Source organism: Danio aesculapii, chromosome 21 (genome assembly GCF_903798145.1).
Source record: "Danio aesculapii chromosome 21, fDanAes4.1, whole genome shotgun sequence".
Classification (NCBI taxonomy): domain Eukaryota; kingdom Metazoa; phylum Chordata; class Actinopteri; order Cypriniformes; family Danionidae; genus Danio; species Danio aesculapii.
Window position 1 is genome coordinate 197,497 of NC_079455.1, and position 25,866 is coordinate 223,362.

Genomic DNA, 25,866 nt, shown 5'->3' on the forward strand with positions numbered 1-25,866 from the left:
TAATTCTGGAATATAAGAGTATATAAGATTATACTGGAGTATATAACCAGAGCCTTTATCTAGTTCACTATCTATTTCAAGACATTCCTCAAAATTTATTTTAAAACAGTAAAAACGAAACATTTTATTCGACTCTACCCAACCACTGCATTCTCATTTTAATATCATTTGCATAATCTTTAAAAAAATACAACTATATATAGAGATCATAAAGACTAATTTAATATTTAACACCGTTTGAGTGGGGTAATTTGGGATGACTTGCAACAATGATTATATCCAACTTAAATAATAATAAGGTAGTAAGATTTGTTTACAAATTATTAATAGGTAGGATTTCCCTTCTGACCGCCGTTGTTTATATGAGCTGTTTCCTGCCGGACGGGCTCGATTGTGACACGTAGCGGAAGTGGAGCCATTGCTGTGTGTCGTGGCTGTAAGCGGAGTGTGTCCACTTGTTTCTCCGGTGTTTCCTCATTGACCCCCGTTGGACTGAACTGCGTTCGTCTGCACTCGCAGAAGGTGAGTCCCGGACCCGGTGTCCGCCGCCGCTGCTTCCACCGCCGCCGCTGCTCTCCGCCCGCCGGGGCTTCATTCCGCCGCCGCTCCGGCTAATGCTAAAGCCGATCCGAGCGGAGACGGTGACTGTCGGTTCTCGAGCTTCGGCGTTCGGTGTGTGTTGGGTGTGTGGAGCGGCGGTTAGTGACGGTGTTAGCCGGTGTGGAGGTCGCTGAGGAGCTGATCGGCGCTCAGGAGCTCCGGGTCTGTTAGCAGCAACAGCAGCAGTGACACGTACATACAAACTGACGACAACACACACACACACACAACTGCACTCTGACAACTGTTAACAACACACACAACTGTACTCTGACAACTGTTAACAACACACACACAGACAACTGCACTGTGACAACAATCAACTACACAGAGAGAAACGCACAACAACACTGACAACCGTTAACAACACGAGAAAAACTACACACTAACAACAATTAACAACACTGGGGGAAACACACACACAACTACACTGACAACAATGAACACAGATAAACACACACAACACCAACTACACTGACAACCGTTAACAACACAGATAAACACACACAACAACACAACTACACTCTGACAAGCGTTAACAACACTGAGAAACACACACAACAACACAACTACACTCTGACAAGCGTTAACAACACTGAGAAACACACACAACAACACAACTACACTCTGACAAGCGTTAACAACACTGAGGAACACACACAACTACACTCTGACAAGCGTTAACAACACTGAGAAACACACACAACAACACAACTACACTCTGACAAGCGTTAACAACACTGAGGAACACACACAACAACACAACTACACTCTGACAAGCGTAAACAACACTGAGAAACACACTGAACAACACAACTACACTCTGACAAGCGTTAACAACACTGAGAAACACACTGAACAACACAACTACACTCTGACAAGCGTTAACAACACTGAGAAACACACTGAACAACACAACTACACTCTGACAAGCGTTAACAACACTGAGAAACACACACAACTACACTCTGACAAGCGTTAACAACACTGAGAAACACACACAACAACACAACTACACTCTGACAAGCGTAAACAACACTGAGAAACACACTGAACAACACAACTACACTCTGACAAGCGTTAACAACACTGAGAAACACACTGAACAACACAACTACACTCTGACAAGCGTTAACAACACTGAGAAACACACACAACAACACAACTACACTCTGACAAGCGTTAACAACACTGAGGAACACACACAACAACACAACTACACTCTGACAAGCGTTAACAACACTGAGAAACACACACAACTACACTCTGACAAGCGTTAACAACACTGAGAAACACACACAACAACACAACTACACTCTGACAAGCGTAAACAACACTGAGAAACACACTGAACAACACAACTACACTCTGACAAGCGTTAACAACACTGAGAAACACACACAACAACACAACTACACTCTGACAAGCGTTAACAACACTGAGAAACACACACAACAACACAACTACACTCTGACAAGCGTTAACAACACTGAGAAACACACACAAACTCTCTGATGCCTGTTAAAGGGACAGTTCACCCCAGTGAAACGCCGCTGTATTTAACACACTCGAGTGGCTCTAAACTTTCATTAGGAGAGTTTCCTTCCTCTGTTGAACACAAAAGCAGATAATTTGAAGAATGCTTCAGTACATCATCCTTCGTGAACATAACAGATGATGTTTTGGAAACCTGTAACCATTGACTTTCACAGTGTTCGTTTCCTACTACTGTCAATAGTTACAGGTTTCCAACATTCTTCACATTATCTTCTTTAGTGCTCAACAGAAGAAAGGCTCTCCTAAACGTTTAGAAACACCTGAAGAAGAGTAGATAGTGAGTAAAATGTAATATTTACAGGCAAACTGTGCCTGTAGCAGAAGGATGAGCTCTTCTCCACATGACTAAAACTCATCAGCAGATCCACACCTGCAGATCAGGAATATCAGCTCCACACACACACACACTCTGATGTGGTTAAGCGTTCTCAGAAATGTCTGTTCATTTGCTGTTAATTAATTCCTTCGTCAGTTCATAACATGCAGGTTCAGTCTTTCGCAGGTCATTTCAAAGCCTTTATGCGTCACAGAAGTTTAACACACGTTTGTGCAGCGCTCCGCTGTTCAGACTATCATCTTCATCTGGAGAGCTTTTAAAGGAAATATTTTACAAGATGAATCCTTTATAAATGGTAGAATTTTTATGAAAATAAACCTTTAAATTTGTATCTTATGTATAATTTCTTGCTGTAAATGTTTATGATTACTGTTCTATTGTTCTAGAATAGTGATATTTATAGCATGCTTGATCTGGTTTTGTCATGAAGCAGCCAGTGAAACTGATGATGATAAACTCAACTCTTCTCAGAGTTTATCTACATTATATGGAGTGAAGAGTGTCGTTGTGCTTTCTGCATGTCCATCAGTGTTCATAAGCACATAACCTGCTCATCATATGGAGACTCAACACTCACGTTAAGCTGTTGCTTCATATCGATTACTTCTATCGCTATTTAACACCAAATTGTGTGTGAAGTGTCCAGCGTTTCTCTCCTGATCAGCGCTGTGATATTGATTAGTGTGTTGGAGCGGCGCTGTCGGTGTTATTAGCACTCTGATTATTAACACTGCTTTATGTGCACTATTGAAGATGTGTGTGTGCACAGCCCTGTTTTACTCTGAGCCGACGGATAGACCTGTTCAGATACTGTGTGTAGTGGGTCTGTGTATATATATATATATATATATGTGTGTGTGTGTGTGTGTGTTTGTGTGTGTGTGTGTGTGTGTGTGTCCTCTCAGTAATAAACAAACAGGTCACGTGTGATTCTGCACCTGTGAATACATCATTACATGAAGACAGAAATCACATTTATGGGGGCTTAAACTTTATAAATACAGTGTGGGGCTGCGCAGTAGGTAGAGCTGTCACCTCACAGCAAGAAGGTCTCTGGTTCGAGTCTTGGCTGGGTCAGTTGGTGTTTCTGTGTGGAGTTTGCATGTTCTCCCCGTGTTGGTGTCGGTCCAAACACATGTGCTATAGGCTAAATTGTCTGTAGTGTATGAGTGAAGGAGTGTGTATGGATGTTTCCCAGAGATGGGTCGCAGCTGGAAGGGAGATCACAATCTTTTTTTCGATTAATCGTGCAGCCCTATATGTGTTAAAGTTTAGCGTGTATATGTGTAAGTGTGTGTGTGTGTGTGTGTAAAAGTTCAGTGTGAATGTAATGTGTGTTTATGAGTTTGCTGTTTGGAAGTGTAGAGTGTGTTTAAATGTGACTGTAGTGTGTGTATGTGAGTTTAGTGTGTGTGAGCATAATTTGTGTATGTATGAGAGTGTGTTAGTTAACAGGTCAGCCTCGGTTGTTCAGCTCAGGCTGGGTCAGAGCTTTGTCATGCTGACGTGTAGCAGACACACACACACACACACACACACACACACACACACACACACACACGTGTCCTTCACCTTTACTGCTGCTGTTCTTTACTCCTGACAGCTTACACAACACCACACACACTCTCCTCACTCACTCATTTGTTCATTCATCGTGGTGTGTGTGTGTGTGTGTGTGTGTGTGTGAGAGAGAGAGAGATCTCCAGCACAGACAGCATCAGTTCTCTCTCTGAGCTGGTTTTTCTCAGTCTTCAGCAGATTCTCACACACTTCTCAGCTGAATATTCTCCCTCGGTGAAGCAGAGCTGCTGTCTGCTGCCCTTTACACCAATCAAAGGTTTATATCCTGATAACAGCAGAGGTTTATCAGACTCGCTGTGTTCTACCACAGTACGAGACATGGTCAATGATGGGTGTCGTCCTGAGTGTTTCTTTTTAAAAGTTTACAAAGCATTTTGAACAGAACACTAAAGATTTAACCCATTATTTATGGACAACGTATATATACTGTACACACACACACACACACACACACACACACACACACACACACACACACACACACACACACACACACACACACACACACACACACAGACTAAGGGTATACTCACACTAGGTATAGTTGGCCAGGGCTGACCAACTGATTCTGAGCACTCACACTTGTCAAACGAACCGGGAAACGCACCTGGGCACGGTTCAGATAGCCTAGTGTGAGTGCGCCCTAAGGGTTGCTGTGGTAAACAGTAGGGAAACATGCAGTAATACACACACACACACACACACACACACACACACACACACACACACATGTAATACAATATCTTTAACACATCTACACTGTTAACAATCTCTGTTTCATATTTTGTGTTGATTTGCGTTGGTGAATTGCATTATGGGATGTTGATCTCTGCTCTGTCCGCTTCTGATGTTGAGAATTCAACTCTACAGTTTAACAACGTGACTTTTTAGTCAAATAATATAATGTATAAGCAATAATATGTAGAGAAATAAGTGTGTAGAACAGCAGAGAATGTGCTGCAGTTTACTACAAGGTGTTTATAGTGTCATATACAACACCAACACACACAATACAGCACTGCACACTGCTACACACATGCAGAAACACACACTTTTAGCTTTTCAAGGTTAAGTTGTTAGAGGAAAGATCAAGATCCCATAATGCAACTCACAACATGGACAAGAGTAAAATCATGAATCATAAAATACAGGAATCTGCTTCTTCATGGATGTGTGTTTAGGAGTGTGTGGAGCTTTAAGAAGCGATCAGATCTTTGAGATCTTCATCTGGAGTGTTTATGATGGCTCCAGCGTGCCAGCAGCTGATGTGGCACTTCATTGCACATTAATATCTGACTTTATGTGTGGTTTTATCAGCTCATTTGGTTGTTCGTCATTGCGCCACGTCTGTAATGATATAGTGCGCATAAATCTGTGTAATCTGTCTAATCGGGTGTGTTTTATGTAGCATCGTTTCTCAAAAACAGATCATATTTAAATGATTCGCTCCATTTCAGATCACTGTCAGCTGATGCATGTTGAATATCAGTGTGGATCATGACGGAAGAGGCAGTTTTGCCTCAACCTGTGATAAAACCAGATACAACACAATTAGTCTTACTCATTTCATTAGCATTTCTCTGCTTTCTAAAACTCTAAGATATGAAATCGGCCAATTTTCTAGTCAAACAATCCGAGTCGGCCATGAAAATTGAAGATCAGTGCCTCAGTGTGGTTACAGATGGAAGTGTTGAGTTGTATTAATCGATTATTATTATTGTATTATTAATTTAATGTCAGTTCTTCTGAACCTGTCATATGGGTGGTCAGGTAAATGAATTATTTAGTGTTTCATTATACTGCAGGTTAAATGTGGCCAGTGTTACCAGAACTGGTAAAGAGGTCTAAAAATGAATGTAAAGAGTCTGAATGTGTTGATTCCTGTGTTTACTCTGGTATTAGTTAATGTCAGTAAATACAATAACTAATAATGGAAGATTATTGTAAATCGTGACCGACTGATTCATAAATGCATGTTCAGAATGACTGAATCCTCTTTCTTAATCTCTGCATGTTTTCTGTTTGTTTTCAGAAATTCCACGGCCTGGATATGTCCTTCATATTTGATTGGATTTATAGTGGTTTCAGTAGTGTTTTACAGTTCTTAGGTAAGTTCATCAGCCTGTTTTTGACAACTTGACATGTACACTTTAATATCATTGTCCATTCTGACACGATTAAATCATAAATTCACAATTCACAACCCAATTACATTTATTTAGGGAACTTCCCAGAATATTCCTTTCTTTTTTATTATTTTTCTGCTGCTGAATAACCATATTTACTCAGATATTTCACAATATAACTGTAAATAATAGTTTTATTTATTATCTTTCTATATAATAACATTAATAATCACTTATTTTATATAGTGTGTTTAAAGCCTATAATAAAACAATATTGTGCATCAATAAAGTTGAGACCGTCAAAACAATGCTATAACACACCCTTACTGTAAAATATTTGACAGTAATATTCTGGTAATTTCCTTATTAAAATAACGCTACAAGTTACTCTTTGATTGAAGGTTTCCCTTCTTTAAAGGCATTTGGAATAAGTGTGTGCACAGATTAATTGCTAATCAAGTGATCTGACCTGGAGTCTCATTTATAAACGTGGCGTGTGCACAAAACAAGCAGAAACCGACCGCACTGCTCACGCAGAATCTATAAAAAACAAGCTGCACAGCTGTCAGTAAACTCTAAGTAAACATATTTAACTTGAATATTAGCTTAACTGAGCCACATCATATGAGCCGTAATCAGTAATAAATAAATTGCAATTTATTCTGCCAAACGTTCTCTTTTAGGAAGTTTTCTATGCAGTGTTTTATAATCAGACCCCTTGGAGCTTCATTTATATAACTTATTACACTTTTTTTTTTATATAACTATTACATGTAGAAACCTTCCTAAAAATGAACCTATTGCTGACAGTGCCATACACAAACAAACATCGAGAGTTATGAAACCTTCAGGGTCTGGTGTGCGTGTGTGTGTGTGTGTGCGCAATGGTAATAAAGGAATCATGCGTTCAGAGAGCAGATCAGACCATTTTCCCCATTATATCAGTGGGAAACACTTTTAATTTAAGATGACGTTGTTAAATGTTCCATGCACTTACTATAATCATTATAATGAATATTACTTAATTATATGTAACTACGCCTAACCCCAGCCATGTAGTAAGTACATTAATTGATTAGTATTTCTGAATGGTTAAATTAATAGTTACACTGTAACGGTGTCACCTTAAAGTTTAACCAAGCTGTGCTAGTAATTATGTAGTATTAATATTTTGGGGAATTATTCATATTTATTTTTTGCTGTTTTAGCATTGCTGAGACACACACACACACACACATTCTGCTTTGGCTTTGATTGATTGAACTATGTTATAAATGCTATATTATATATTTAACACTATATATTATTGTTTTATTTATTTACCCTCTGTGAAATTTTGATTTTATTTTTTCAGACATTTCTTGTGTGTTTTACTAAAGAGAAGATTAACATATTTTAATTATAATAGTGTTAATAACTCATCTCTAATAACTGATGTCTTTTCTCTTTGTCATGATGACAGCACATAATATTAGACTAGATATTCTTCAAGACACTAGTATTCAGCTTAAAGTGACATTTAAAGGCTTCACTAGGGTAATTAGGGTAAAGTTAGGGTAATTAGGCAAGTCATTGTATAACAGTGGTTTATTCTGGAGACAATCCAACACTAATATTGCTGAAGGGGCTAATAATATTGACCACAGCAGTTTTTTTTTTATTTATATTTAATATATATATATTTTTAATTCCAGGCAAACTGATTTTCAAACTGAAAAATAAATAAATCCACAGAAGAGTGAATAATGTTGTCTTGAGCTGTATATCATGAATCCAGAATGCTGCTGTGACGGTGGAGAATAAATATGACGCACCGCAGCTCCTCAGCTCAGTATCAGCCGCTCTCACCAGCCTGGTTTTTCCAGTTCTCCCAGTCCAGACTGATACTCACAGATCAGCTCTTACTGTTAAATCATGTTACTCCAGTGGATTACTGTCAAATCCTTCTGCTGGATCTCCCATTCCCTCTGCGCTTGATCACAGTCCAGATCACTTACAGACAGATTTCTGATGTTCTGAGTGGTCCTGCAGGGGACGCTGATGGACAATCTGAACAGCCAATCACAGCAGCTCATTTTGAGTGATGGGGGCGGGGCTATGTTCAGCTTTATCACATTTGGTAACACTTTAAAATAATGGTCTATTATTCAGTGTTAATGTGTTTACTTACATGAACAAACAATTAGTAATACATTTATTACCATATTAATTCATCTTTGTTAATGTTAGCTAATGTTATTTAAGTTAACTATATGTAAACAAGCACAACATTAGATTTTAATAATACATTAATAAATGCTGAACTGTGATTAATAAATGCTTTACAAGATTATTCATACTTAATGTTAGTAAATACATTAACTAATGGACCATTATATTAAAGTGTTGCCCAATATTTATTGATAAAGCACATTTAAACACAAGCGAAGTTGACCAGTAGGAGTGCTGAAGACAGAAAAGCTGGAGAAAATGCATAGGTCTTTAAAACAGAATTAAACACAGAAATAGAGGCGGAAAGACTGATGTGCAGCGGTGTGAAGGGTTCCAGAGTTTAGCACCAGCGATTGCAAACACTCGATCAGCTCGTTTGTTAAAGCGTGTTCTAGACACTGAGTAAACTCTGAGATACTGAGGAGAAATAAAAGCCTTTTTAATTAAAAAATTTGTTGAGGTCAATATTATTAGCCCTCCTTAATATGGTTCATTTTTTAATGTTTATTTTTATTTGTTGTTCAATGACTTGCCTAATTAACCTAGTGAAGCCTTTAAATGCCACTTTAAGCTGAATACTAGTGTCTTGAAGAATATCTAGTCTAATATTATTTGCTGTCATCATGACAAACACCAAAGAGATTACTCATAGGAAATGAGTTCTGGTTTAAAATGTGTTGGAAAAACTCATCTCTGATAAACAGCATTGGGGAAATTGTGTAAAATAATTAATTTCACCGCAAGGCGAATCCAATATTCGTTTCAGCTTTTAGTTTTGTTTGTTTGTTTGTTGTTTGTTTGTCTGTCTGTCGTCGGGTCTTTTATACAGTGTGGCTTCATGTTTGTGCACAGGAGAACTTGACTGAATGAGCTCTCTCTGTTTCAGGGCTGTATAAGAAGTCTGGAAAATTAGTATTTCTTGGCCTGGACAATGCTGGCAAGACGACGCTTCTCCATATGCTCAAAGATGACAGACTGGGTCAACATGTGCCAACTTTACACCCTAGTAAGTGTGCATTCACCATACTAACCCATCAGTCTCAAGGACTGAAGCTTGTTAGAATGAAAACTACAACTCCCAGAATGCATCTGCTCAGTAGAAGAGTTGCGTTTAGTGCAGCGTTTCATGCTTTCCGTTTGTGTCATTAGGGCACAGATGTGGCTGAAATTTGAGGCAAAGATCTTGTTTTAATATAGTGAAATGGATGAATATTGTTCTTTGATGAAAACAGTAATGTAATAAACAATAGATGATTAACTATTTCTACTGTGTGTTATTGGACAAATGTTGGCGATATTCACTAAAGGTTTTATTTGATTATTGTCTACTGAAAGATGACTTCACAATGACTCTGAGGCAGATGTAGGATCCACAGTCCACTTGCTCATATTGATGAACATGTTTTTCTATTAAGAGCTCACTCGTCTCTTTAATCCCAAAAGAGACCTTTTTAATTCACTTTGAGGGAAGTTTTAAAGGTGTAAATGAGCTGATGTAAAATCAGCCACAGATGTTGATGTGGTGTGTAAAAAACAGATGATGCCAGTAGTGATCCAGACAGACTCTTTCAGTCACAGAATGAGACCTCAGGAGAACAGAGAGTCTTCCTCTGTGTTCATCTGAATGAACAGAATGACAACATGGGAGTTTACAACACCAGAGGGCTTTTAGAACCTCATAGCAACTTGGAGCACCAGAGGAACGTGAAACACCATGTGGGATGAACCACTGAGGGCTTTTGAAGAACACCAGAGGATTTTAGAGCTTCGGTGGTTTTAGAACATTATTCCAGAGCAACTTCCAACACCAAAGGTTTTTCAGAACACCATAGAGGCAGAGGGACTTAGAACACCAGATGATTTTAATACACCATAATAGTGTGTTCTATCTATCTATCTATCTATCTATCTATCTATCTATCTATCTATCTATCTATCTATCTATCTATCTATCTATCTATCTATCTATCTATCTATCTATCTATCTATCTATCTATCTATCTATCTATCTATCTATCTATCTATCTATCTATCTATCTATCTATCTATCTATCTATCTATCTATCTATCTATCTATCTATCTATCTATCTATCTGTATTAGTACAATTTCACTAGATGAGTTGAAGAACTGGAAAGAATTGATCATTTTAGATTGATTGGGGTGATTCTGTAGGGCAGTGGATATGCATGTGAGAAACAAGCGTATATAAACTAAAGAAAGTAAATACAAATGAAATAAAGGCTGTTTTATTGATTTCTGAGTCGTCGAACAGTATTCAGGTATACAGTAATTAAATAATCAAATGTTAAACAATCCTGCAGTCTTCATTTTATAATCAATTCAATCAAATTAATTATTAAATTTTCAAAGTGACAAACAGTACCGTTTCTTATGCCTGAATGCTTTTAACACCCTTACACAGTTCACAGGCCTCAAAAAAACACTTGTGAAATGATCAATTATTATCCAGACTCAACATCGCATACACTCGCGATGTGTCTACTGGGAATGATCACACTGCCATATTGATGCTCAAACCATGTATTGTGCAGCTCCACAACATAGAAACTCAGACCTCCAGAGGGTCTTCAGGATATTGCAGGATTTTTAATACACCATAGGAACCTGGAAGCCCAAAGGATTAGAATTTTGCATATTGAAAGAAAACGGAGACTCAAATGTGTGTTTAGTGCTAGCACAAGTTCCTGAGAGGATCTAAATCTGTTTATTTGTTATTTCATCATGAAATGCCCAGTCAGCCCACTCAGTCAGAGGCTGAATGTGCTCATATGGTGTGTGTGTGTGTGTGTGTGTCCGTCCACAGCTTCAGAAGAGCTGACGATCGCTGGCATGACCTTCACCACTTTCGATCTGGGTGGCCACGCTCAGGGTGAGTAGATGATTTCTGATTTAGCAGATATTACTGATATATCTGCATTATTATACATGTCAGGGATATGAACAGGTGCTGGTAAATGGTGTGGTTCCATTATGATTACTCCTAATCTTAGCTGTAATTACTCCATGGTTTACTAGTGGCTCCACAGGACACCAGACGCGTGAGCTCAGTGTATATATATTGAGAAGGGATCTGAAATCTGTTGGGGTGTGTTTTGTTAATGTCTACACCGCTGCAGGAGTGTTGTGTGATGTTGTGTTGTGTTGTGAACAGCTCGACGGGTGTGGAAGAACTACCTCCCTGCCATCAACGGCATCGTCTTCCTGGTGGACTGTATCGATCACGGCAGACTGGCAGAGTCCAAAACAGAGCTCGACGTGAGTATACACACACACACTCTCTCGCACGCACGCACACTAACACACACTCTTAAATTCAGACTATAAATGTTGAATAAAAAGCTGATCTGAAAGATTAAGACAACAGGATTGTGAGTAAGCGGCTGAACGTCCAGATGTTTGCAATAGTCTGGTGTTGATGGTGTGGCTGCTGTCTCTGATGTGCTAATGCTGTCTGTGTGTGTGTAATAATCAGGCACTAATGACAGACGAGACCATCGGGAACGTGCCCATCCTCATCCTGGGAAATAAGATTGACAAACCCGAGGCCATCAGTGAGGAGAAGCTGCGGGAGATCTTCGGGCTGTACGGTCAGACGACAGGAAAGGTGAGTCCAGCAGGCTCGTTGCTCTCAACACCGCCCACAGCCATCAAGCTGACCAATCACAGAGCTTGCTCTACGCATCGTCAGGGTGTGTAGTTATATTTTATTGAGAGGTCAGCGTTGTTGTGTCTGCGTCAGCCACAGTGAGGGCTGTGTGACCCCACGATAGCTGCGCCGGAGCATACGCATGTGGCTGGCACAGCAGTATAAATCAGCCTTCAGCAGTGCACTCACTAGTCAACAAGGGTGCTGATGGAGATGCACACTATAGGAGATTCTGTTTACATGCACTGATGTCTTCAGATTGTCATTTGTGTGTGTGTGTGTGTGTGTGTGTGTGTGTGTGTGTGTGTGCAGGGTAATATTCCTCTGAAGGAGCTGAACACGAGGCCTCTGGAGGTGTTCATGTGCAGTGTGTTGAAGAGACAGGGCTACGGCGAGGGCTTCCGCTGGCTGTCTCAGTACATCGACTAAACTCGCACACACACACACACGTCCAGCAGAGAGCGCTCCGTCATCCCACAGACTGTTAATCTTCAGTTCATCACTGTGTTCTCACACACACACACCGTTCTCCACCAAACACACACAGCTCATTCTGCTCCAGCACTCTCGCTGTCATTCAGCCTTCTGTTCCTCATTCAGTGACTCTCTCTCTCTCTCTCTCTCTGTGTGTGTGTGTGTAAACAGCTGACACACCAGTCACGTTCGCCAAACAGGAAGTGCTTTAGCTCACTTCCTGTCCACTGTGGCCACAGTCCTCGGGCTTGAAGATGAAGTTGTGACTGTGTATGTGCAGTCCGCTGATGTGGCCGTCCTCACACACACACACACACACGCACACACACCTGTCTTTCCTCGGTTTTCTTTTAATTTCCAAAAAAAAGATAAAACAAAACAAAAACGAACTGTACTCCAATGCTCGCTCCGACCTGCTGTAAACACACACACACACACACACACACACACACACACACACACACACACACACACACACACACACTACTCTTTCTTTTTTAAATATGAGGTGGAATTTAAGATTTAAGGCACTGCAATAAACCTCAGTGTATGATAGATGAAGAAACAGATCATTCCTGACCACAAGTGTCTACAGAGGGGAGACACTGATGAATAACATGATCATCTAGTGGCTGAACACACACACACACACTGAACTGCTAATGGTGAATAGCATCATTCAGTGGACACACACACACAGATGTGCAACAGAGCTGGCGTTGAGCAGAACTCCAGCAGGACAGCTGGTAAACTCTGACCGAGTGTAATTTAGAGAGATGTCAGATGTGATCTTTAAAGCTGTCCTCCAATAGCTCCTCATTTGAATAATATGGATTAAACACATTATGCATGCCTTGTTCCATGATTATCATTATATGATTAATTTTATTAGTTTTTTTGGCATCTTTTTTTAAAATAAACACAAATAACCTAGTGTAAAGTCATCAGAGCGGGATGAGAGTCTTCAGCTCTATAAATCTATATAAATCAGTATGGAGCAGCGGTGGAATGGCACACACACACACACACACACACATCAGTGCTTTTATTTTCTGGACTGTCCCTCCATGTACTCTTGTCATTCCAGCTGTTCCATTGAGGAGAGATGCAGGTGTTTCCATCAGGAATTGTAATAAATGTTTGCAATGAAAGCAGCTCATCTGTGGTTTACTTGCTGAATGAAGAGACACACATCAGTCTGGCATGACCAACCAGCGCATGAACACCTTCACCACCGGACCACTGCTCAGTAGTCTGAAATCAACTCTCCTAAACCCTGAATGACTCTGTTTTCTAGGGTCACAGGTACCTTCAGTACATTACAGTATATTAAACAACATGGTCCTATTCTAATGTTCTAAGGAGTTTGGACACTTGTGAGCTGAATGATTGATTTCCACATCTGGAGAATTATTTATTGCTGCACTAATTGGCAATTGCAGATTACACTGATGAAGAAACTCAATAAGCGTGATTAAGAGGCAAGCGTGATCTTTTCCCAAGCCAAAACATAGTAATGTAAAATAATGCTGTAGTGTTTCTGAACCTTATTATTATTCACTACAGTAATAGATCTGTTGGGATCCTATAGTTGCTATAGTAACACAACTAAATCCGCTGTTGGGATTCAACAGTAGCTATGGTAACAACTAGTAATCTGCTTTGGTGATACTCCAGATACTATGGTAACAACAACTAGTAATAAATCTGTTGTGGTGATTCTACAGTTGCTATGGTAACACAAAATCTTTAGTAATTGATCTATTGTGGTGATTCTACAGTTCCTATGGTAACAACAACTACAGTAATTAATTTGTTGTGGTGATTCTACAGTTGCTATGGTACCACAACAACAACGGTAATTGATCTGTTGTGGTGATTCAACAGTAGCTATGGTAACAACTAGTAATCTGCTTTAGTGATACTCCAGTTACTATGGTAACAACAACTAGTAATTAATCTGTTGTGGTGATTCTACAGTTGCTATGGTAACACAACAACAGTAAAGGATCTGTTGTGGTGATTCTACAGTTGCTATGGTAACACAACAACAGTAAATGATCAGTTCTGGTGATTCTACAGTTGCTATGGTAACACAACAACAGTATTGATCTGTTGTGATTCTACAGTTGCTATGGAAACACAACTGTAGTACAATAAACAAATGAGCCAGTACTGTAGTTATCTACAACTATAGAGTATATTAAACTCCAATACTCCACAGTTTACTGTAGTAAAAGCTAAAGTATACTACAGTATTTATTACAGTTATCAGTTCACTACAGTATAATGGAGTTTTTTTCTGTTATTGTAAAATCCTGTCAGAATAATTACCCCTTAAAAAGAAACTTTCAGGCATTATTTTTACTCTGTGAAGCTCACTCTGTAGGCCGGAGTATTTTGGCACCCCTAAACGGCTCACAGATCTGATACTTCTGCTGAGACTGAGTTGAAGTTTAATAATGAGCTTAACTGAAATGTTATAGGAAAAGTCCTAATGCTGGTTCATCATATTGTTTCAGTGTAACCGAAGAGCATAACTGGCTTTTAAAACAAATGAGGATATACTGAAGAGTGCTGGAAACTAGAACATTCTTCACAATATCTTCTTGTGTGTTTAACAAAAGAAAGAATAAATGGAGAGAGATTTTTGGTGAGCTATTTGGTTTAAATGAAACAAAGTTAAATGGTAAATAAAGACTAAACTAACACCACATATGAAGAAATGAGAATACTGCGTTAATACAATCATCTCACAATGAACTCAGACAATATTAAAATGAGCTGTATTGTGTATTCACATTTGTGAGCCTGGACCTCAGAACCAGTCGTAAGTGTCAGATTGTAACTATATACAGTATTATCTGAAAGCTGAATAAATAATCTCTCTGTTGATGCATTGTTTGATGGACAATATTAGAAAGCCTGGGTTCAGAAACAATCCAAATATTGAGAGAATCTCCTCTAAAGTTCTGCAGTTTAACTTCTCGATACATCAACAGTCTCAAACTCAACTCCTGGAGGGCCGCAGCTCTGCATACTTAAGCTATAACCAGCTCCAACTCACAGCTGCTTAATCGTCTCTAGGAGTCTTGAACACCTCGATTATTTGGATCAGCTGTGTTTGATTAGAGCTGCAGCTCTCCAGAAATCCAGTTTGAGACCTATGTGATGCATATAACTAATCGAAAAATTACTTCCAGCTGTCAAACTCAGCTCCTGGAGGACCGCAGCTCTGCACAGTTCAGTTCCAGCCCTGCTCCGACACACTCACCTGGAGGATTCACACAAGCCTGCAGGACTCCATTAGCCTGATCAGGTGTGTTTGATTAGGGTTAAAGCTGAACTGTGCAGAGCTGCGGCCCTCCAGGAACTGAGTTTGACACAATTAAATGTACAAAATGTCTTCATGGAGTCGTTGATCTTTATTTAATATAAGGATTTTGGCACTAACCCTAATCCCAGCTCATATGATGTATTATTGACAATCCTCCCAAATACATCCGTGCAACATGAGACTGGTTCTGTGGTCCAGAGTCACAGTTTAAAGGCACCGTTCACCTGAAAATGAGCATTTGCTCTCTATATACTCTCCCTCAAGTGTTTCCAAACCTTGATGAGTTTCTGTATTCTGCTGAACACAAAAGAAAATATTTTGGAGAATGTTGGAAACCGGTAACCATTGACTTCCATAATAGCAAAAACAACAAGTTACAGGTTTCCAACATTCTTCAAAATATCTTCTTTTGTGTTCAACAGATTTGTGAGAAGTGAGAGATGAGTAGACTCAACAGAACTGTGCCTTTATTTAGCGCAGGGTCTCCTGCGAGCTGTGCTGGTCTTCAGAGATGTCTTCATTCCTGTGCTCAGAGTTTCTCTTCCTTTATCTTTTCTCCTCCTCTGTCCTCCACACTCTGTTTATCTCTTCCTGGAAAGCTGATGGAGATGAGGAGACGTTCAGTGACAGGTTAAAGCTGCCATTGATTGTGTGTTTGTGTGTGTGTGTGTGGGGTGGGGGGGTTGGGGTGTACCTTCTGCTCTTCTGCATCTGCTCCAGGTTCTCAGGCAGCACTTTTCCAAAGGTCTCGGGCAGAAAGATGTTGGCCAGTGAGGAGGTGATGGTCAGGCTGCCCATCAGCACGTACGGCAGGTGTCTGTTAAACGTGCCTGAAGAGCAGAATCCATCAGTCAATAACACCTTCAGTCCTTTACGCAGTGCTGAGTGACCGTGTGTCGTGAATACCACAGTAACTCTGTCTGATTACAGCTTTAATGGACACTAATCAAATTACAATTACATCTGAACAGTATTTATATGACCACCCAGAGGAAAACAACACTACAGTCGTTTATAGGAGATACTATAAGTGGACTTATAAACCGTCAACTACTATAGTATACTTTCGGTTTACTACAGTAAACTGGTGTATAGTAGTATAATATACCCTATAGTTGTAGAAAACTACAGTATTGGGTCAATTGTTTATATTCTTATAGTTATTATGTTACCATAGCAACTGTAGAGTTATCACGACAGATTAATTATTATAGTTGTTATGTTACCATAGCAACTCTAGAATCACCACAACCGATTAAATACTATAGTCGTGTTACCATAGCAACTGTAGAATCACCACAACAGATTAATTACTATAGTTGTTGTGTTTCCATAGCAACTCTAGAATCACCTCAGCAAATTAAATACTATACTCGTGTTTCCATAGTAACTGTAGAACCACCACAGCAGATTAAAATTTATAGTCATTGTTTCCATAGCAACTGTACAATCACCACAGCAGATTTAAATTTATAGTCATTGTGTTTCCATAGCAACTGTAGAATCACCACAGCAGATAAAATATATAGTCGTTACCATAGCAACTGTACAATTACCACAGCAGATTAAAATTTATAGTCATTGTGTTTCCATAGCAACTGTAGAATTATCACGACAGATGAATTACTATAGTTGTGTTACTATAGCAACCTTAGAATCACCATGAGAGATTAATTCAAGTACTTTACTAGGGGATGGTTCAAAACGTATTTACTTTAAATTACTATAGTCTGTTTTTAATGTGTAACATTTAAGTCTAATCTGTAGTAAATGTAGTAAAACCACTGTAAGAGTGTCCTCCACCCGCCTGAGGTGTGCGTCTGAGCAGAGGAGGTCAGTGAATCTTCATATTTCTGAGAGATTGGTTGTGCTGATCTGCTGTGTTTACCTAAGAATATGATGTACGGCGCTGTGATGCTGCCGATGCGGGCCGCGGACGAGCACATGCCCATGCCCAGGTTCCTGAGGACGGTGGGATAGAGCTCCGCGGTGTAGATGTAGACCACCGTGAAGGACATGGTGAAGCCGAATTTACCCGCCATCTCCAACGCCAGAGCCAGGGTCTGCAGACCTGCACACACACTCAGATTACCATCCTGATCTGTGCAGTGAAGACATCAACTCACAATCTGCTCTTCTTATCTGTTTATGTATATAGTAGAGCTTGTTATAACCGGTGTGTCTGTGCACTTCATTATTTACTAATAATCTTTAATCATAACCTGTACTCCTCATCCCAACCACTCTTCACTTCTGATCACATGGAATGCCTTTAGGGCGGGGCTATCAGAATTTAGGGAGGGTTATCAGACAGGTTATTTTTGAGCTGGGTTATGAATTATTTGGGTGTTTCCCAGCGATGAGTTGCAGCTGGAAGGGCATCTGCTTCGTAAAACATATGCTGGAATAGATGGCGGTTCATTCTGCTGTGGTGAATTAATAAAGGGACTAAGCCGAACAGAAAATGAATGGATGACTGGTAAATTCAAACATAACCCTGTATGCCGTATATGTAATCTGCATATATTTCCCTGTAGCTCTACATGTCTCACCTTTGTCCCATCACCAGCTGAATTCCAGTGTAAAGTTTCTGAGTCTCCTAAAGCATGTGAGTGTGCACATTTGCCCTCTTGGTTATCATCCAAGTAATAGGCTTAACCTGCTTTCCCTGAAAGGGTCCAAGTCCAGTTTCAGGGGCACTGAATGTAAGCTAATCCTGGTCCTGTAGTTCAGTAAAGCGGTTTCTGATGGCTTACACTCGTCTGCATGCCTTCAGGGTTTATCAGAAACTCTGTCAGTGCCGCTGATGTGGCTCTACTGTACGCTCACCAATGCTGAAGCCTTATGAACAGCCTCTGGGTAAATCAACCACAGGAAAGTACTCTTACAGTTCCAACAAGTGTACAGCAGCAGATCAGGTCACTCTTCACTAGGATGGTCCGGTTTAATCCCTGTTCACACCAAGGGTATTATAGTTTGGCATTTTTAAATTAGTTAGGGGGTTAAATGACTGATAGTTGGTGCCCTTAATGAATGATAGCAGCACCCTAAATCACATGAACTCCGCCCTAAATGTATAATAGCTCCGCCCTAAATGACTGATAACCCCCTCATAAATGACTGAGCTCCGCCCTAAATGTATAATAGCTCCAATCTAAAAGACTGTTAGCTCCACCCTAAATGACTGATAACCCCACCCTAGATGACTGAGCTCCGCCCTAAATGACCGATAGCTCCGCCCTAAAGGCATTCCATGTGACCAGAAGTGAAGAAAGTGGTTTGGAGGGGGAGGGCAGGTTGTGATACTCGATTAAAGATTATGAGGGCAAATGAATTTTCATAAAATAATGACGTGCACAGATACACCGGTTATAACAAGCTCGACTATACACATATAAAACAATGACATGCTACCTTTACGGCCATTTTGATATAGACTGAAGGGAACCAATCAGAGCTCATATTTCATCAATGAGAGAGTTTTACTCTTTAAAGGCATGTGTGTAGTGTTGTGTTGAGCTCTTACCGTCCGGGATGAGCTGCACCAGGAGCAGGAATCCTCCACCGATGACCAGGAAAGCAGACAGCACGGGTCTCCTGGGACAGCTCTTCAGGAGGAAGGTGGACACGATATATGCTGGAACCTCAGAGACCGCCGACAGAAAGCAGTTGAGAAACGGGTCGCCACTCAGATTCGTGGTGTTCAACGACAAGCCGAAATAACCAATGTTGATGGCCATCCTATCAGGAGAACAAAGAGAACAAACGCAGGAGACAGAGAACAGCATCAGGTTAAAGCAGAGGCGGCTACACTGTCCTGAGATCAGCTCTGAGTGAAGTCACCATGAAACCAAAGTTAACACTCTCCTTTCTACTATTGTGATGATTTACCAATGGACAAACTCAGAGCAGAAACAAGACCCACTGATAGCCCCGCCCTAAATGACTGATAGCCACGCCCTTAAAGCATTGAATGTGACCAGAACTAAAGATACTTATTTTAAGGGGAGGGAAGGTACTGATATGTGTTATGCTTTATCTACTGATTAAAAAGAAAGTTGAGTTTTTTGCAGTTACCTGTTTTATCTATCAAAGTGTTTTAAAAGATAAAGATGATCTTTAGTTTTTAGCAGGATAAACTGGGAAGTGTCTTTATTGTCACTTTGCTCACAGTCGATTGGTGGAATCTTGGTTCGTAAGCTCTAAACCAGAGCATAACCTGAATATAACAGAACATAACCTGAACATAACTCAACATAACCAGAACATATCCTGAACATAACCAAAACATAACTTGAACATATCCAGAACATATCTTGAACATAGCCAAAACATAACTTGAAAATATCCAGAACAAAACCAGAACATATCCTGAACATACCCAAAACATAATTTGAACATAACTAGAACATATCCTGAACATAACCAAAACATAACTTGACCATATCCAGAACATATCTTGAACATAACCAAAACATAACTTGAACATAACCAAAACATAACTTGACCATATCCAAACATAACTTGACCATATCTAGAACATAACTTGAACATATACAGAACATATCCAGAACAGAACCAGAACATATCCTGAACATAACCAGAACATATCCTGAACATAACCAGAACATATCCAGAACATAACCAGAATATATCCTGAACATAACCAGAACATATCCTGAACATAACTTGAACATATCCAGAATATAACCAGAACATATCTTGAACATAACTTGAACATATCCAGAACATAACCAAAACATCCTGAACACAACCAAAACAACCTTAATATAACCAGAACATTTCCTGAGCATAATCAGAACATAACATGTGTATAATCTGAACATAACAAGAACATATCTTGAACATAACCAAAACATAACATATGCAAAACCTAAATATAACAAGAACATATCCTAAACCTACCCAAAATATATCCTGAACATAACCTGACCTACAGCATGGTAGCAATGCAGTGTAAGTTACCATAACAACAAAGAATGATTAAAGCCGAGCTATCTTCATGGTACAGGAAATCCAGGATTGGTGCAAACTAAACTGAAACTTAAAAGGCTAACCAGCAGATCTGGTAGTACAGGCTCCAGTGAGCAGGACTGGACGCTGCTATATTAAAGCAGGCGGTCTGAATCTCTCACCACAGCAGCAAACACATGAAGGTGGTTCTGCGGATATTGCTGGTTCTCAGGACATCCAGTGCGCTGTACTTGCTCTTCTGAGATTCTGTCTCTTTAACCTAGAGATGGTGAGATAACAATCAGTTTGCTTTTCAGAACAGCTTGATAAGTGTGGACTTCAGTGTCGTTAGTGCATTAGTCTGACCTGGGACTGGCTGAAGATGACCTCTGGAGCCGGGACCCTGTTCTTCCGGGCCGCGTCCCTCAGGATGGCCTCAGACTTCTGCACGTACCCCTGAGAGAGAAGCCAGCGTGGAGACTCTGGGATCAGCCTGAGCATTGATGGAGCAAAATCAGCTGTCATCAATTATTTTTGTTAAGAATATTTCTGTTGAAGCTAATGCTGAAACTTTCTTTCACGAACACCTCACCACCACAGCGGGATGTAGACCACGGTCAGGCCGGACAGAACCCTCAGCAGCGTCCTCCAGTGGCGGATAGCGAAGGCGACCCACGGCAGCAGCATGTAGCCCACACAGTAATGCAGAAACGCCCCCAGTGTGGTGAACAGCACCCGCAGAGACCCACTCAACACCTCACTGCCTGCCATAATCACAACAATAATGCTCTTCAGATACGCAGAAATGTTATCCTGTATATATCTGAACATTCTTAAATCAAGAGGATTTTCTAGACAAGCAGAACACAGAGTCTTGTTTCAGAGTTTATTTATAATTTACACCAATACATTCATCCATTCATTCACGGGGAGAACATGCAAAATCCACACAGAAACACCAACTGACCCAGCTGGGACTTAAACCAGTGACCTTCTTGCTGTGAGGCCACAGTGCGACACCACTAAGCCACCATGTTGCCAGCAGTAAATGATAGTTTTTACCTTCCCTTTAACTGGCTGCTTGTGTAATCAGACACTCGAAATGTATTTAAAGATGTAAATGTATTGTCCACTATATCAGTGATATACAGATGAAGTCAGAGCTGTCCTGTTAGAGAGCCTGGGCCCGGGGCTCCCTTCTGTTTGCATGGCGAGAGGGGAGTTTGAGAACTCCTCTACTTATTCTGGCTAATGACAGATATAGCGATGGCTAAGGAGAGATATACGGCTTACTAAGAGCTTGACTATGATGCCAATTTGGTATGTTCAGTTTACTTAGGTTGCGTGCTGTTTGGATGGTGGGAGGAAACCGGAAAACCCGGGGAAAACCCACACGAGCACGGAGAACGAGCAAACCCCACACAGAAATGGCGGCTGGTTTAGTAGGGACTCTAACCAGAGATGTTCTTGCTGTGAGGCAACAGTGCTAATCACTGGGCCACCGTGTCACTCATCTAGAAAGGAGGAGGAGCTGGGGTGGAAGGGGGAATTCTTCAAGACGAAGATACTGACATAAGAAACTCTGGTTATTTATAGTTCTGACTTCAGCTGTATATTGGAAAACAAACTAGAAAAAGAAAACAATCCTTTAAATCTCCCCATCGGCGCATCTCTACTCCTGTTTCCTTCAGTGAGAGCTCGCGTTACAGCCTGCTCACCGAGAACAAAGGCAGTGATGTACAGGGATATCTGGAAAGCTCCAATGAAGAAGTAGAGAACGCAGAAGATCAGCCAGGAGGGAGAGAAAGACTGAGCGAACATCAGCAGCGCTTCTGCGGCCAGAGAACCGAAGAGAACCTTCTTCCTGCCGAACCTGAAGACCAGAACACAGAACACAGATGTTTCAGGTGTAAACTGAATCCATTAATAATGCAAAATAATACTTAAATCTGAACATTTGACAGTAACAGAGTCGACACGTCATTAATCTCCTATAGCTGAATCCTAGGAGCAAGTCACATAATCTATCAGCTTTACAGATTAATCTGTGCTTGAGTCACACACCAAATGTGTTTTATCACTAATATTATTAATAACTCAGGAAATAGATGTATCATGCACATGTTTATTAAACTTACCAGAGGAAACACACAGAAAAGATGAAAACTAGACTTAAACCGCCAGCTGAAAAATGACATGAAAAATCTTGCATTTACTCACTATATACTCTCCCTCAAGTGTTTCTAAACCTTGATGAGCTTCTTTCCTCAGTTGAACACAAAAGAAGATAATTTGAAGAATGTTGGAAAACTGACCATTGACTTCAATAGTAGATAAAAACAAATACTATGGAAGTCAATGGTCACAGGTTTCCAACATTCTTCAAAGTATCTTCTTTTGTGTTTAACAGAAGAAACTCAAAAACCTTTAAAACAGGAGAATAAATGATAGAAGTATGTATTTCAGTAGTGTAATTATTACTTAATTATTAACGTTTTCAAGACAAAATGTCCCTAAATACAAAAATACAAGCATTATTGTTAGAGATATCATTTGTGTTAGTATTATTCAACACTATTTCACTGAAGTTTGTCTGAAAAATGATTGAAGTTCAGCTATCAGAAGCAGGATGTGCCCATATTGTACAATCACACTGCAAAACATGCTTTACTCAGAGGTTGTGTTGTGTTTCCAGTCCAAATATCTCCATATTCTGAAATCATGAAGCAGATAAGCAGTAAATCTAGTGTTGTGTTCAGCAATAATGAGTCAAAATGAAGAGAGATTCCCTTTAAAACACGCAGAGTAATCGAGTGTTTGCTTTGATATAACAGCACTCCTCTTCCTCTATTGTCAGATTATTGAGCTTGTGTTCAGGAGAAACTCTCGTCATTTTGACTCAGTATTTCTAAAATCAACACTAGATTTGCTGCTTGATAGAAAATGCTTCTGGATTTCAGAGTTTTTAGACTAGAAACAAGACAAAAACTTTTTCCTTTCCAGCTCAACGAACCTCTGAAACAGCGCTCTTCATGTCAGAGACAGTGTTAGATGTGTCTGTGAGTGATGTATGTCCTCCTGCGGTGTACAGGAGCAGTACCTGTCTGACAGCTGTCCTGAGATGATGGAGCCCAGCAGGTAACCCATGTAGAGAGTAGAGCTGGCCAACGGGACCCTCCATTCATTATCACACACCAGATCCCACTGCAACCAGAATAACACAGATTAACACACACACACACACACACACACACACACACACACACACACACACACACACACACGCACGCACACACACACACACACTGTACACTACACTAACATCACTGGACAAACCTAATGCAGATTCAGACATGGAGAAGACCACACTGTCAGAAATGCGGTTCTTACTCAGAGTTCGTGTCGTGTTTCTCTCCCAAATATCTGAACATTCTGAAATCAGTCAGCATTTTGTAGTCAAGCAGAAGATCTAGTGTTGTGTTCAGAAATAATGAGTCAGAATGAGGAGAGTTTCCCCTTAAAACACGTTGAATAATCTGTATTTTACTCCAGTATTGGAGTTTCTGTGCTCTCCTGCTGCTGCTGACGGCGCTTGCGTTCACACTGTGTTTCATCTCGTTTTACTACTAAATGAACGCTGAAGTCTGTTTAACTGATTATATTTTAATTGCATTACAATGTCGATGCTGTAAAAGGAACCGTATGAACCACATTAACCCTTCACCTGAAGGTTATCAGAGGAAGAAACTCTAGCTGTGCATCTAGCCTCATGTGAAGTTGTCAGATGTCTCTGTGAGTGCATGCTGCAGATGAAATCTCCCTACGAGGACAATTAAAGGTAACCAGCTAACTAATTCCTGACTGCCTGACCTCAGAGACGATGGTGGAGTGGTACACGTCAGCGCTGTAGATCCATCCGTCCTCACAGCGCTCCAGCGGGATGCTGGTGATGTTGACGTGGTCTGGAGAATAACCCTGACCCGAAAGGTTTCTGAGCGCCTGCAGGCTGTACCTCCAGCACTGGCGGAGCTGCAGATCTCCATTACTGAGTGTTTCTGTGGGAGCGCTCGCTTCCAGCCAGTCCTCAGTCAGATTCACATCCACACGGCAGCGGTGCGCAGGGGACGCCGCCACGAACACGATATACAGCCCGTGGAGGCCCGTGGAGATGTAGATCAGGTTCAGCAGACAGAACAGCCTGATGAAGAAGGGTCCCGTTTGCCCCAGAAACGCAGTGTCTTCATCATAATTCCCCATTCTGAGTGTGTGTGAGACAGAGGATTCAACACATGCTGTAAAACTAGTCCACAAGACCTGACGATGAAGAAAAAACATGTAAAGATTGCTATAGAGAGAGCGGGTCTTTCTTTCTCTCACACACTCACACACACACACACACACACACACACACACACACACACACACACACATACACACACACAGAGTGCATGACAACTAATCCAGGCCACATTTTTCCACTAAAGCAGCCAGAAGAATTACAAACGTTTGCAATCCTTTAATCCGAGCGCATTACACTATAAGATGAATTAATAATGCACAATAATTAGCTGTTGAATTATTAGAGAATAATGAACATCTGAGATGTAACGGCCACTCCGCTACAGGTCACACTTTACAATAAGTTTTCATTAGTTAATACAGCTACTAACATGAAGTAATTATGAACAATACAGCATTTATTAATCAGAGTTCAACATTTACTAATCCATTATCAACATCTAAATGCTTGATATCATTAGGTAATGCACTGTGAGCTAACATGAACTAACAATCAATGACTTTATTTTAATTAACATGAACAACTACTGTATTGTTCATTGTTGTTTATGTTAGTAAATGCCTGAACTGACCTTAACTAATACAACCTTATTGTAAAGAGTTACCAATATAATATAATATAATATAATATAACATAATATAATACAATACAATACAATAAAATATAATAAAATATAATATAATATAACATAACACAACAT

At 40.2% G+C, this 25,866-nt stretch overlaps 2 protein-coding genes across 2 annotated transcripts; one reads left to right on the plus strand and one right to left on the minus strand.

The window, feature by feature from the left end:
- The first annotated feature begins 383 nt into the window (after nucleotides 1-383).
- Nucleotides 384-13,706, plus strand: sar1b (secretion associated, Ras related GTPase 1B). Its single transcript, XM_056446450.1, has 7 exons — nucleotides 384-522; nucleotides 6,108-6,183; nucleotides 9,299-9,418; nucleotides 11,239-11,304; nucleotides 11,587-11,690; nucleotides 11,908-12,039; nucleotides 12,394-13,706. The coding sequence occupies exons 2-7, from the start codon at nucleotides 6,126-6,128 to the stop codon at nucleotides 12,508-12,510; spliced, it is 597 nt and encodes a 198-aa protein (XP_056302425.1). The 5' UTR covers nucleotides 384-522; nucleotides 6,108-6,125; the 3' UTR covers nucleotides 12,511-13,706.
- Nucleotides 13,707-16,341: 2,635 nt separating this feature from the next.
- Nucleotides 16,342-25,123, minus strand: slc22a5 (solute carrier family 22 member 5). The gene is made up of 10 exons (XM_056446504.1): nucleotides 24,737-25,123; nucleotides 23,967-24,070; nucleotides 22,585-22,739; nucleotides 21,459-21,630; nucleotides 21,233-21,359; nucleotides 21,049-21,146; nucleotides 19,419-19,633; nucleotides 17,781-17,963; nucleotides 16,587-16,722; nucleotides 16,342-16,491 (listed from the first exon to the last, which is right to left on the minus strand). Exons 1-10 carry the CDS (start codon nucleotides 25,121-25,123, stop codon nucleotides 16,422-16,424), a joined length of 1,647 nt encoding a protein of 548 aa, XP_056302479.1. The 3' UTR covers nucleotides 16,342-16,421.
- Nucleotides 25,124-25,866: the final 743 nt, after the last annotated feature.